At 43.6% G+C, this 12579-nt stretch overlaps 1 protein-coding gene across 6 annotated transcripts; it reads right to left on the reverse strand.

Moving 5' to 3' along the window:
* Positions 1 to 1092: 1092 nt before the first annotated feature.
* Positions 1093 to 12066, reverse strand: LOC106562047 (heterogeneous nuclear ribonucleoprotein K). Of its 6 annotated transcripts, none has more exons than XM_014126619.3 (16): positions 11881 to 12066; positions 9966 to 10075; positions 9562 to 9659; positions 9371 to 9427; positions 6724 to 6767; positions 5557 to 5629; positions 5297 to 5404; positions 4873 to 5001; positions 4305 to 4615; positions 3971 to 4024; positions 3468 to 3510; positions 2926 to 2941; positions 2694 to 2726; positions 2492 to 2559; positions 2020 to 2266; positions 1093 to 1899 (listed from the first exon to the last, which is right to left on the reverse strand). In XM_014126619.3, the coding sequence occupies exons 2-15, from the start codon at positions 10024 to 10026 to the stop codon at positions 2063 to 2065; spliced, it is 1299 nt and encodes a 432-aa protein (XP_013982094.1). In that variant the 5' UTR covers positions 10027 to 10075; positions 11881 to 12066; the 3' UTR covers positions 1093 to 1899; positions 2020 to 2062. The 6 variants fall into 6 exon arrangements, with proteins under 6 accessions (XP_013982094.1, XP_013982097.1, XP_013982087.1 ...); XM_014126622.3 differs by having other exon boundaries at positions 2097 to 2266; positions 3468 to 3507; positions 5297 to 5410; positions 11881 to 12065; XM_014126612.3 differs by having other exon boundaries at positions 3468 to 3507; positions 5297 to 5410; positions 11881 to 12065.
* Between the last annotated feature and the right edge of the window lie 513 nt (positions 12067 to 12579).

The following is a 12579-nucleotide window of genomic DNA, read 5'->3' on the forward strand; positions in this document are numbered from 1 at the left end:
AATAACCTACACACTGTGTGTGTGTGTAGCCAGCCAGCCAGGTAGAAAAATGGCAGAAAAATAAAAGACGGACATCAGAGTATTTTTCAATACAATACGCATAGTAAGAACCCTAGTAGCCTAATATCTCAAAGACTAGTTGATAAAATGTTCATAAGAAAGAAATGAAATTCTAATGGAAATGTTTCACAATGATGTCATTAGGCAGAGCAAGCAACAGATGGCACACAGACAGCAGAGTTGTGGACAGATATGCAGGGACAGACTGGCAGAGACAGGGAGTCTCAGGTAAGTTTGTTGAGTCTTTGTTTGGCAACATTATGAAAGGTTCTCAATTTTTTTGACTTGTAAAATAGGAACATAATTGGAAAATGCCATGGATACCCCCACTCTCAACTTAAACTGGTGACTGAACTAAGATTTGTTAAAGGCAATGGTATTGCTGTTGTGATTAGTTGTGTAGTTTTGGGTATCGGTAGTTAGGAGTACGGCAAACACCTTATTTCTTTGGTTCCTCAATATACATTTACCATATTACAATGTAGGCTATGTGTTACAGCACTACTTTTGCTGTCCCCCTCAGGAATTGCTCTTGAGAAAATTTCATGTAATTGTCCCCTCCAAAGTTGATATCAGATTTTCGCTCCTGAGGCTATCCTACCCGCACCGTATTTGCTAGCTGTTGATTAAAGCTCATGTGGCAAGACCAAAGTCAATAGGCCTACAACGCAAACCATCAGTAGAGTTAAACACGATAGAAACCCATTTAACGTGTATTCAGTACATTGGCAAAAAGTTATGTGAACTACGTCATCGCGTACAGCCTTTTCATCAACAACAGGTCAATTTCATGGAAATGTCTCTGGTGGGGAAAATGTACAATTGTTTTTATGCGGATTTTAGAATATTGACACGACAATCTGTCGCCAATTGGATGGCAACCTAGCTGGTTGTAGTTATACACGTGCAGCGTTCAAAGAATCAGCAAGTCGGAAATGTCCAAGTTTCGACTAGCAAGTAAACAGTTCATTTGTAATTATGATGCGTTAGCCCTACATGTCATAATAGAAAATGCCTGCCCCCCACCACACGTTTAGTAAAAGGTGGCACAGATTTTATTACTCAAGACTTCCAGCAGATACTACAGACGGGTAGAGCGAACATGCCACTCATATGAACATTTGTTACATTCCCCTTGCAAACTGACTGGCATCTACAAAGATCCCATCTAAAATGTAACAAATGCTTACAAACTGACACGAAAGCAAGTCTAAATGGATCAGAATGTCAATTATTATGTATGCATGAGTTACATCATGTTCATCCCCATGAGTGGCTTGTTAAACATCTGAAATCAGGTAGAAAACTAAACTCAAATTAAAATCAACAGTACTTTTCCTTTTGGCCCCATCAGTCTACCAACAAAATAAAACAATCTTAGCACTTATTCATCCTATGAAATTATTACTGTATATTTCAGTTTTTATACAGCACCTAGTTTTTCAGTGGAAAAAAAAAATAAGCAAAAAGAACCTACATTTATTTTTTTAATCATAAAATGTTCCTTACAAAACAAGATTACATTCTGCATGCTGTACTGACTGGGGGAGGAGTGGCTCAGGGGAGGCAGAGAGAGAACACATGAGTTTACTCCAAGTACAGAACAGCACAAGAATCCAGAAGAAAAAAAAGCAGCGCAAAAAATAACAGGCATTCATTCGACAGCTTTGAGAGAATTTCCAAACTTCTTCTAATTAAAAGATGGTGTGTTAAATGACCGGGGGAGAGCACATCTACCCAAAGCAGGGGAATGTTGGCTCTGAGGGAGAGAATGGGCATGGCAGTTTGGCTTCACTCCACTTCCCTGTTTAGAAGAACCGACCAGAGTACTGCTTCACACTGCAACACAAAACAGTGGAAAAGTGAATAAAGGAACCCCAGGAATCATTTCTAGAACTCCATTATGTTCAATTTCATTTCAATTAGTCATGAACAACTATTTTTTTCTTCCTTGATTACCACTGATAGGTGACGGGTTGAATAGGTTTCCACCATACTGCTTTCACCGGAGAAGAGGAAAGGGTGCTAGCACGTGCCTGTTCTGCAGTAGATACTGGGCGTTCTGGATCTGGTCCTGTGTTCCATTGATGGTGATGATGCGGTCCTCTGAGCCCTCTAGTGGCTCGTCTATCTTGATGGACGCTCCCGACTCGTGACGGATCTGCTTGATCCGCTGGCCACCCTTCCCGATGATGGAGCCGGCCAGCTACGACAAGTGAGGAGCCAGGGTTACTTTTCCCCAACAATGTGATTGACACAATGACAACCAGGTTTCGGGGGAAATTTCAACGACGTATGAATAGAGGCTTATGTGGGGAGTTTCTGATCAATCGGAAATTCTCTCAACTCTTTTTTTCTCCAGTACATATTTTATGGATGTGTGTGTGGTGGTAAGATTATGCTTGGGACTGCTATTTGATCCTTTACTCACATCTTTGGGGATGGTCACTTGTGTTGTGATGACGGGACCCCCGATGTCACTGTATGACCCTCGGCCACCTGGAGAGACCAAGAGATACCATTTCGAATTTATCCACTGTTGTGAGGAAAGTCATCCCTTTATAAAACGACAACGACAAAATACAGAAGCAACAAAATGAGACATGATACAAATGTGATCCATTTGCACTCACCAGACTGAAAGGGCTCCCACGAGGAATTGTTGTCTTTGAAAAGATGGAGGAAAAGAATAACAATACGTCACATTGTGGCTGACAGACTACATAGACCAACAGGGTGACAAAGGACAGGGGGAGAGCTGGTGGTGCTTGCTGGACAGAAAGGTCTTTACACCAACCTAAGAGACATTCAAACAGGGTAGAGACTACCGTGACCAAAAGTAAATGTGGAAGAGAGGAGACTCACCACCATATCCACCACTCTGTATTCAGCAGGACATGGGGAAGAGAGAAAGAGAAAATGAGAAGCTTATTACAACACTGAAACCTACATCAAGTCAATACTGGTTTACATTTAAGATTGAGCTCCATAATTTGCGCATATGAATCTTAGCTGCCCTATTCATTTTCGACTTTGTACATTATTGGTACGACCCTACCAACCCTGCCCAGAAATCGCTTTGGTTTCACCTCAAGTTCATTTGTTAGTTTAGCAGCTCCAGACTATGTACTCAGCTGCTCCTTGGTAACCAAGGAGACAACTGTTGCCAGGCAACAAGAGGCCTAACCAGAACGCTCGCTCGTTGAAGAGCAGCGCCACAGTGTCCAAACCACAGTGCTTTCACTAGAACAGGAAAACAATACCAATCCATTTCCATAAGTAGAGTAGCTACGACAATCCAAACTGTGTCGACTTGCCTACTATTATAAGACCAGGCAATTGACAGACTAACTCGCTCTACCATGCTTAAACCCTTATCCAAACGCAGAAATGCTGAGGTCACTCACCATGCTGTTGTAGCGGTCTCCTGGTCTTCCTCTCCTGTCGCTGCTTAGATAAGATGGGAGGTTGTCAGGGTTAACATGGCATGAGATGGAGAGGGTTCAGTTTACCACCTTTAGTGGACAGATAGTATCCCCCAAACCAACAGGCTGACAAGTCTATACAACACAAGTGTGACAAGTCCTTCTTGGCTTGTCGTTTAGCCACCCGAGAGTGTGAAGAGCCACAACAACTTGTTTTGGAATCAGTATTCATAAGCAGACACCGATACAGATGTGGTGTTCATATAGTCATCTACTTATAAGATAAGAGGTAATGTTGACAGAATAGCTACTGTGCCATGGCTAAAACCATATTGACGCCCATTAAATCAACAGAAGAGTAAACCCAGCATTTTCAACTCCACAGCCGAGAGCTCCATTCTCAAAAAAACTATGCTGATTTGGAGAAGTGGAAAAGTTTCACCCTAACCACTCTGCAGTTGATGCCTTTTACACAAATGACTTACTTTGGTCTGTCGTCCATGTTGCCGTGATAACTCTGGTGGGAGAACCGGTCCCCTCTGCAAACAAACACAACATGTGCAGCGTGACTCAGTGGAACTGTGCCATAAAATATTACTTTAAGGATTAGTCTGACAGTATGACTTGGGTCTATATGATCTCGTTAACATAGGAGAAATCCCTGAGATGATGTATATGACTAACAGTAGTGGGGAAGCTGTGATACTTACACACAGGGAAGGTACACGGTTAGATTTTTTTTAAACTGAGTAACTGAATATGATAGAGGTAGCCATAAACAAGTCAATGAAAGAACAAAAAGGAAGCTAATCTCCTTACCCTCCTCTTGGGGGTGGTGGTGGGGGGAGGGGCAGGTTTCGAGCCCGGCTCCCTCCACGCCCTCCTCTACCTGGCAGGGGAGGGGGCGGTCCCCGACGAGGGCTCATGTCGTCATAGTCCCGTCTGGAGGGGGGCATAGGTCGGCCCCCACGGCCGGGGGGCATGCGTTCAAAGCCCCCCCTGCCCCGCATGGGGAAGCCCCCCATGGGCCGCCGGCCCCGCTCTTCGTAAATCATGGTGAAGCCGCCGTAGTCATACGTCTCGTCGTAGAAGTTGGGGTCATAGGGCTGGGCGCGCCCTTTGATAGGCGCCTACAGAAAGATGGATAACACTATGATACTATTGAGATGCTACATGTCTGTAGCCCTGTGAAGAAATGTAGCTCTGAAATGACTACAATGTCCACAACTGTTGTAAATGGAATATGTAAAACAAACAAAAAAGTGTCTGCTGTTAAATTGGTACAATTCTAGTATAAGTGACTGACTTTCAGTGAGTTTCCATGTTTAGACACTGGTGATGGGGAAGTGTGTTGTGGTCACCGGCTCAGAACCGAACTCTCACCCACCTCAGATACCAAGTCCAGGATAACTTTGATGCATTCAACCACACGGTCTGGCTTCCCTCCAACCAGAACCACACGGTCAGTGGACTGAGGACAGCACTCCTGGAACAGCTTGATGGTGGTCTGGGTGTTCTGGTGGAGACAGAGGAAGCTCAACATGAAATACACCCGCAACACAGGAAGACTCCGCACAACGCCAAATGTTCAAAATGGGTTTGACCCTTCTTCAGCTTTGAGCATGAAATAATATACATCTTCCAATACACTCCCCATAGCCATCTAAGGAAAAGTGGGCAACAACGATTAAGGACTGATCAAGCACATGCACTACATTTCAGCTTATCTTTAACCATGATTATGGACTGAGTCAAGTCAACATTTTGAAACCAGTGGTGTACACATGACAGACAGCAGGATCCCATCTTACCTCTCTCAACTCCTTTATCTTGGCACCTTTCACCCCGATGATTCCCCCGGCCAAACTCTGATGGATCAGCAAACGCAGCTCGCAGTCAAAATCAATCCCGTTATAATGCTGGTACTAGGAAAAAACAGGTACAGATCAGTCAGGTCAAATACGGCCTTTAACTCTCGACTGAGGATCAGGGAAAAATACAAACCTACACATTTTACATGCATGTCATTTAGCAGACGCTCTTATATCTTTGGAGGCCGCGGGGGACTCACCTCTTCCAGAGTAGGTATGATCTTCAGCAGAATCTCTCCGATGGTGTCAATATCTGCACTCACACTCAGGATCCTGGTAGGAAATGGCATGTGGCCAAAGGTAATGATGCAAAACAGAAAGAAAATAAATAAATAAGTCAAATAAAAAACGTACTTTAAGACTAACACTCACGTGAAGGTCACACAGAGTTAAAAAAAACAAAAAGCAAAGGAAGAAGAGGACTGCTGTATACTGTACATCTTTTGGCTTTCCCAACACTGGACTGAAATACGAGCAACTTGACATGCACTCGCTTATCTCACATTCAACAAAGAAAGACAGGAAGATTGGAATGGGGCAGGTTTGGCAGGGCGTTAGATTACAACGTGAGGCACAAGGCTGGCCAGTCAGGGGGAGAGAGAAGCCTTCTTTTAATCATCATGTGCAGCAATTAAAAAAAATATAGAATAAAATCGCCATCACAATCGTGCCACCGGCACACCTTCTCATAGTGACAGGGGGTCGGGGGTAGAACAGAAACAAATAAAGAAAGCAGGGGGTGGGGGGGATGCGAGTGGTAACCACTAGGTGGCGGACAGGAGCGAGGGGGGGAATGAGAGGTTTGGCAGGCAGTCTGGACCGATGGGGGGGCCTGAGAGAAACCAAACAGGGAGATGCAGCACAAGGGGGGAAAAAAAGAGACGACAGTGATGAGTGACAGAGTGGGCGGAGCTTGAGCGCTCAGATCATGAACAGTGATGTTGAGAACAGTGGGGTGGGGGAGGGGCGCAGGGGGTAGGGGGGAGCAAGGTGGGCCAGAAGGACAGAGCGAGAAATATCATTGGCTTTCCTTTCCACAGTTCAAGACGAATAATATCACAGCAAGGAAACATCCAACAGTTCAATATGAACTACTGAAAGTGGAGGATAATTATTTTTAAATCTCCCTCTGTATGGGACAAGTAATTTCATTTATAGTGACAAAAAAAAGGTCCAAATTAAATGGAAATACCTAAATGTGGGGGAGAAGACAGAAAAATTCAATGGAACAATACACGTCTCCTGATAAAGGGGAAGGGGAGGGGTTCTATATGTAAAAAAATGTTAAAATGAAACAGAAGGCAGGTTATCAAAGACATGGTTCTCTGTTCTAATCAGGCAGTGAGGCAATAACTGGTGGGACATACCGCTCTGGGCCACTGCTGTCAGGGACTGATACACTGGCATTGTACTGCATTGGCCGTGGAGGTTGGCATTGGGCAAGGGCATTCAATCACATGATGTCAAGTAAGGTGCCCGTTTAAGGAGGGGCACGTTTGTGGGCGAGCGGCGGGGCGGGGCGGGGCCAACCGGGGTGTCAGGTGGGCGGGCGTTCAGGGGCGGAGGTTGGGCCAACGTCAAGGTGGGCAACGCAGGAGGGGCATGTCGATCCAGTACATGGGCAACGGAGGAAGGTGGCCAAAAATAAAAAAGTAAAGGAGAGGGAAGAGGGGGAGAAGGAATACATTTTAATTGAATACACGCTATACTCCATCACTATACTGCTTTAAAAAAAAGAAAAAAGAACAACGGCGACTAGACTGAGCCAGCTCTAACAAACACACTGTTAGCTAAATGGACTGCATGGCTATAGAGGTTGTAACAGACTATAGGTCCGCTCAGGCTTTGAGACACCAGTTGAAGGGACATCGCCACAGTCCGGTATAGTTTCAAAGCTGTAAGGGGCATTAGAAATCACATTCAGAGTTCAGTAGGGAGGACCGTTTCCTTTTATCTGAACCATGAGAATGCCCCACCCACACTCGACCCCAAATCTGGTCCAATCAAGCCAAACCATGTCTGTCCACATGAGCCAACCTATAGATGTGCCATTTGGGAAAGCGAGAATCTGACTACTGTATAAAATAAATCTGCTGTTGTCTCTCCAAGTGTTCAGACATGCACCATTTGACCAATCAAGTCAAACAATGACAGTCAGTCTATAGATGGGAGATTACCTTTATCAGAGGATAACCATTTAATACAGGGATCACGTTTGTTTAATAGGGCTCGTTAGGGTTGTCATTAGAAATGGGGTTGTTGGATACCATAATGTCTATGAAAATGTTAGGTATACAACGTCAATTATTAGTGATGGGAGAAGAAAAAATATATATATAATTACATATCGCAATATTTTTGGACAATATGATATCTATACATATAAAGTACACCCAGAAAGTATTCAAAACCCTTGACTCTTTCCACATTGATACATTTTAGAATAAGGCTGTAACATAACAATCAACACAAAATAACCAATAATGACAAAGCGAAAACAGGTTTAGACATTTTTGCAAATGTATTAAAAATATAAAACAGATCTTATTTACATAAGTATTCAGACCCTTTGCTATGAAACTCGGAACTGAGCTCAGGTGCATCCTGTTTCCATTGATCATCCTTGAGATGTTTCTAAAACTTGATTGGAGTACACCTGTGGTAAATTAAATTGATTGGACATGATTTGGAAAGACACACACCTGTCTATATAATGTCCCACAGTTGACGGTGCATGTCAGAGAAAAAAACCAAGCCAAGAGGTCGAAGAAATGATCTGTAGAGCGTCAAGACAGGATTGTGTCGAGGCACAGATCTGGGGAAGGGTACCAAAACAATTCTGCAGCATTAAAGGACCCCATGAACACAGTGGTCTCCATCATCCTTAAATGGAAGAAGTTTGAAACCACCAAGACTCTTCCTAGAGCTGGCCGCCCGGCCAAATTGAGCAATCGGGGAGAAGGGCCTAGGTCAGGGAGGTGACCCAAAACCCGATGGTCACTGACAGAGCTGCAGAGTCCAGAGATGGGAGAACCTTACAGAAGGACAGCCATCTCTGCAGCACTCCACCAATCAGGCCTTTACAGTGGAGTGGCCAGACGGAAGCCACTCAGTAAAAGGCACATGACAGCCCGCTTGGAGTTTGCCAAAAGGCACCTAAAGGACTCTCAGAACATGAGAAACAAGACTCTCTGGTCTGATGAAACAAAGATTGAACTCTTTGGCCTGAATGAAAGACGTCACATCTGGAAAAAACCTGGCACTATCCCTTTGGTGAAGCATGGGGGTGGCAGCATCATGCTGTGGGGATGTTTTTCAGAAGCAGGGACTGGGTGACAGATCCTTGATGAAAATCTGCTCCAGAGCGCTAAGGACCTCCGACTGGGGCGAACGTTCACCTTCTAACAGGACAATGACCCTAAGCACACAGCCAAGACAGCGCAGGAAATACAGGTGTGCCAAGCTTGTAGTGTCATACCCAAGAAGACTCAAGGCTGTAATTGCTGCTAAAGATGCTTCAACAAAGTACTGATCTGAAGGTTCTGAATACTTAAATAAATCTGATCAGTTTAAATTGGTAAACATTTTTTCAATTCTGTCATTTGGGGTCTGAATACTTTCCGAATGCATTGTACATATTTATTTGCTACTGTAGGTAGCGTTAGCTCACGCTAGTCTGCTGTGTCAAAACTCTGGTATTTCATCCTATAGCTTATTCTCCATCTTTTTAAGTAGTAAGCCAGCAACTTTATTTCCCTGAGTGATCAAACTCATCCTTATGCTCCCCCTTGTCTCTGCAGCAGACATGGTGAACAATAATACATTTGGAACGTCCAATCACAATACACAGAATTGTGACAATCATGAGAATCGCAATACATATTGTATTGGCACCCAAGTATTGTGATATCGTATCCTGAGGTCCCTAGCAATTCTCAGTTCTAATAATTATAGCTTTACAGCAAATCCCCTGGTCGAGGAAAATATTTGATGCTGCCAATTCTGTATACTCACGTCTGTGCGTAAGGCTTTTATATTCTTGCCACCCTTTCCAATAACGGCTCCAGCATTCTGAGGGGAAAAGAGGGTTTTACTTAGGGACAGAATGGGTCAGATTGTTCCATGTCTATCATTCAGCGGACTATCAAGAATTTCTATTTTTAAAAAGAATAGGCCTAAAATCCCATTTCTGTTGACAGGCTTACTTTGCTCTGCAGCAGTACCCGCAGCTCAACCATCTCGTCTGTGTTGCGAGAGCGCTTGAAGGCCTGCTCCTCCTCCATGTCCTCGGCAGGGCGTTTACCTGGAGGGAGAAACCTGGAGCGTTAGCCTGATGCTACACTGTGCCCTATACATGTTCCAGCCAGGCGACAGCATCCACCCAGCATGTGTTCAGACCCTACCACTCCCCTTCCTGGATCAAAACTGGGCAGAACTGCTCCAAAAACAGCAGTGAATTGGACAAAAAAACATGGCCATCTGACATGCAGTCATGGTGCTAGCATGCAGCTATACCAGTAGTCCCTTCTATAAAGACTGACAACACCCTCTTTTCTCCAATAGTTGATATGTCTGATAATGCATTGACAGAATAGCCTTCATGTCTTACCGTTAGTGTCAGTGTTGCTGAACGTGGTCTCTTCTTCCTGCTGCTCGATTTCTGTCTCCATTGTCTTGCACCAGCGGTGAAACGTGAACAGCCTCCTCTCTGTGGATCTGCTGTGGGGAGGCAACAATGGAAATAAGGCTATGCCTCTTGAGGACGTGTCAGACAAGACTTCACCAATCCTGTCACTAATCAAACCTGTTGCCTTGCCCCTGCTTACAAATAGAATGACATCCCAAAGGCTGGCAGATGGCAATAGTCGTGTCATCTTACCGTCCAAATGCATTGTATGCAGCCGGCAGTACATTCGTATCCCTCGTGGACCGGTTCTTACAACATTCTCAATTCAGACAGCATAGGCTTTGATTTCCTCCTAGTTAAATTATAATCCTGGATGTTCTGTTTACATTCAGCCAATAAAGTTGCAGCAGTCTGTTTTTTTTCTGACCCCTAACCTAATGCAATGCTGTATCTCATTAGTGGAAACCAAGACTCTCTTGGAGGGTCTGCTGGTTTGGACTAGCAGAAGTTACTTTTTGCGGCAGGTAAGGGAAAACTTATGGAGCAGGTTAGGAGAATTAGTGGCAGGTTGGGACGATTAGATTGTGGTTAGGAAAAGGGTTAGCTAAAATTGTCCCGGACTCAAACATATCTAGTTACATCCAGGTCTGCCTTGAGAACAGTCTTGGTTTCCACTAATGCGACGCTGCCAACTCAACAGGCTTGCTTAAAATAGACCGAACCCCTGGTCTGAGTTTAAACCTGATTGGCTGAACGTGATTGAAAACATCCGGCATTGGCTTTTAGCCACTCCAGTAGCATGGTGGTGGAAATGGAAAGGAAAGTACACATTTCCCCCCCGTTTTTTTATTTTATCCACAGAGGATATGAATGTATTGCCGGCTGCATACAATGCATTTGGACGGTAAGATGGCACAACTTAATATTGCCATCTGCCGGTCTTTAGGCTACTTTAATTCCTATTAATGCCGTGCCACAGGATACACAAATGTACTTATTATACTGTAATTTAACGTAAAACATCCCAAATCACCGCCCTTAATACGAGTGGTTGCCGCTTGATGACATAGCTGAATGTAATTTTAACGGGTCAAACGGCTCAAATTAACTCAGTACAGTCGCCCGACAATTTGTTGGGGGTAGTTTGCCACCTCTTATTGTAACTAGCTAGATAAGTAACTTCTGGTGTGGGTGTAAAGTGTAAGTAAGGGATGACATTAGCAAGTGAACGTCTGCTTAATACTGATGTGGACAAGCTATTTATCTAGCTAGTTAACGTTAGCCAGTCAATGACCTAATGCGTGGCAACAGTGGAAGTAATCTAGCTAGTAACGTTAGCTTGCTACCCAACTAGATTACAAGGTAGCTCTGAAGGCCTATAGTAGCTAGCTAGCTACTTCTGCACAAACACATTTACAGTAACGCGTTATCTAGCGCATATTTTTTTGGTCAAGAAGTCGGCTGTTATGTTTCTGTTAACGTTGTCTGAACCTGTATTAGCTGGTTAATGTTAACCAGGTAGTTATGATTATTGGCTAAACCCATGTGTAACGTTACATGCGCTGTATGTAGCTAGGCGAGTTAGCAAGCTAGCTAATTAGCCAACTACAGTATAAAACTAAGGCCGTTTTGCATAGTTAAACGTTAGCTACACTTTTCTCAACGGAGGTAATCGCAAACGTTTGGGTAACTAGATTAACTAGGCTCAACTCCTAGCTAGCTAATATTAGCGATACAGTTCGAGGCGTGTCCCCAAATGAGCCCAAAACTGATTTAATTCCCCAATGACCGATTCAAATGTAAAATAAATAACGCTAACTAACAAACAGCCTCAAATAATTGAAAGCGAACCACTAACCTATTTAGATTGTTTAAGCTAAACTAATATGAAACAAACCTGCTGCCAAACCGTGTTCTTCACAGCCAATTTTTGTCCTGAAATTGGTTGAACAATCTTCCCATTACAGTCGGGCCGCAAAATAGGGCGTCTGTCTTCTTTCACTGATTGGAGAGTGCAGATTCGAGATAACAAAATATTGTGCCGAGATTGGATAAATCAACTGCCTTTCAAAATCAACACGTCTTCAAAGAAATGTGGGCTGCGTTTAGACAGGCAGCCTAATTCTGATATTTTTTTCCCACCGTCGTATAGTAGCCTAGGCTATGTCTAATCACATTTTATTTGTCACATGCTTCGTAGACTAACATTTAAATGCTTACTTAGGGGTCCTTTTCCAACAATGCAGTTAAAGAGAAATAAAATATACATTTATTTTATTTCACCTTTATTTAACCAGGTAGGCTAGTTGAGAACAAGTTCTCATTTGCAACTGCGACCTGGCCAAGATAAAGCAAAGCAGTTCGACACATACAACAACACAGAGTTACACATGGAATAAACAAACATACAATCAGTAATACAGTAGAAAAAGTCTATATAGAACATGTGCAAATGAGGTAGGATAAGGGAGGTAAGGCAATAAATAGGCCATGGTGGCGAAGTAATTACAATATAGCAATTAAACACTGGAATGGTAGAATGTGCAGAAGATGAATGTGCAAGTAGAGATATTGGGGTGCAAAGGAGCAAGATAAA

The sequence above is a fragment of the Salmo salar genome, chromosome 01 (genome assembly GCF_965601325.2).
Source record: "Salmo salar chromosome 01, fSalSal1, whole genome shotgun sequence".
Classification (NCBI taxonomy): Eukaryota; Metazoa; Chordata; class Actinopteri; order Salmoniformes; family Salmonidae; genus Salmo; species Salmo salar.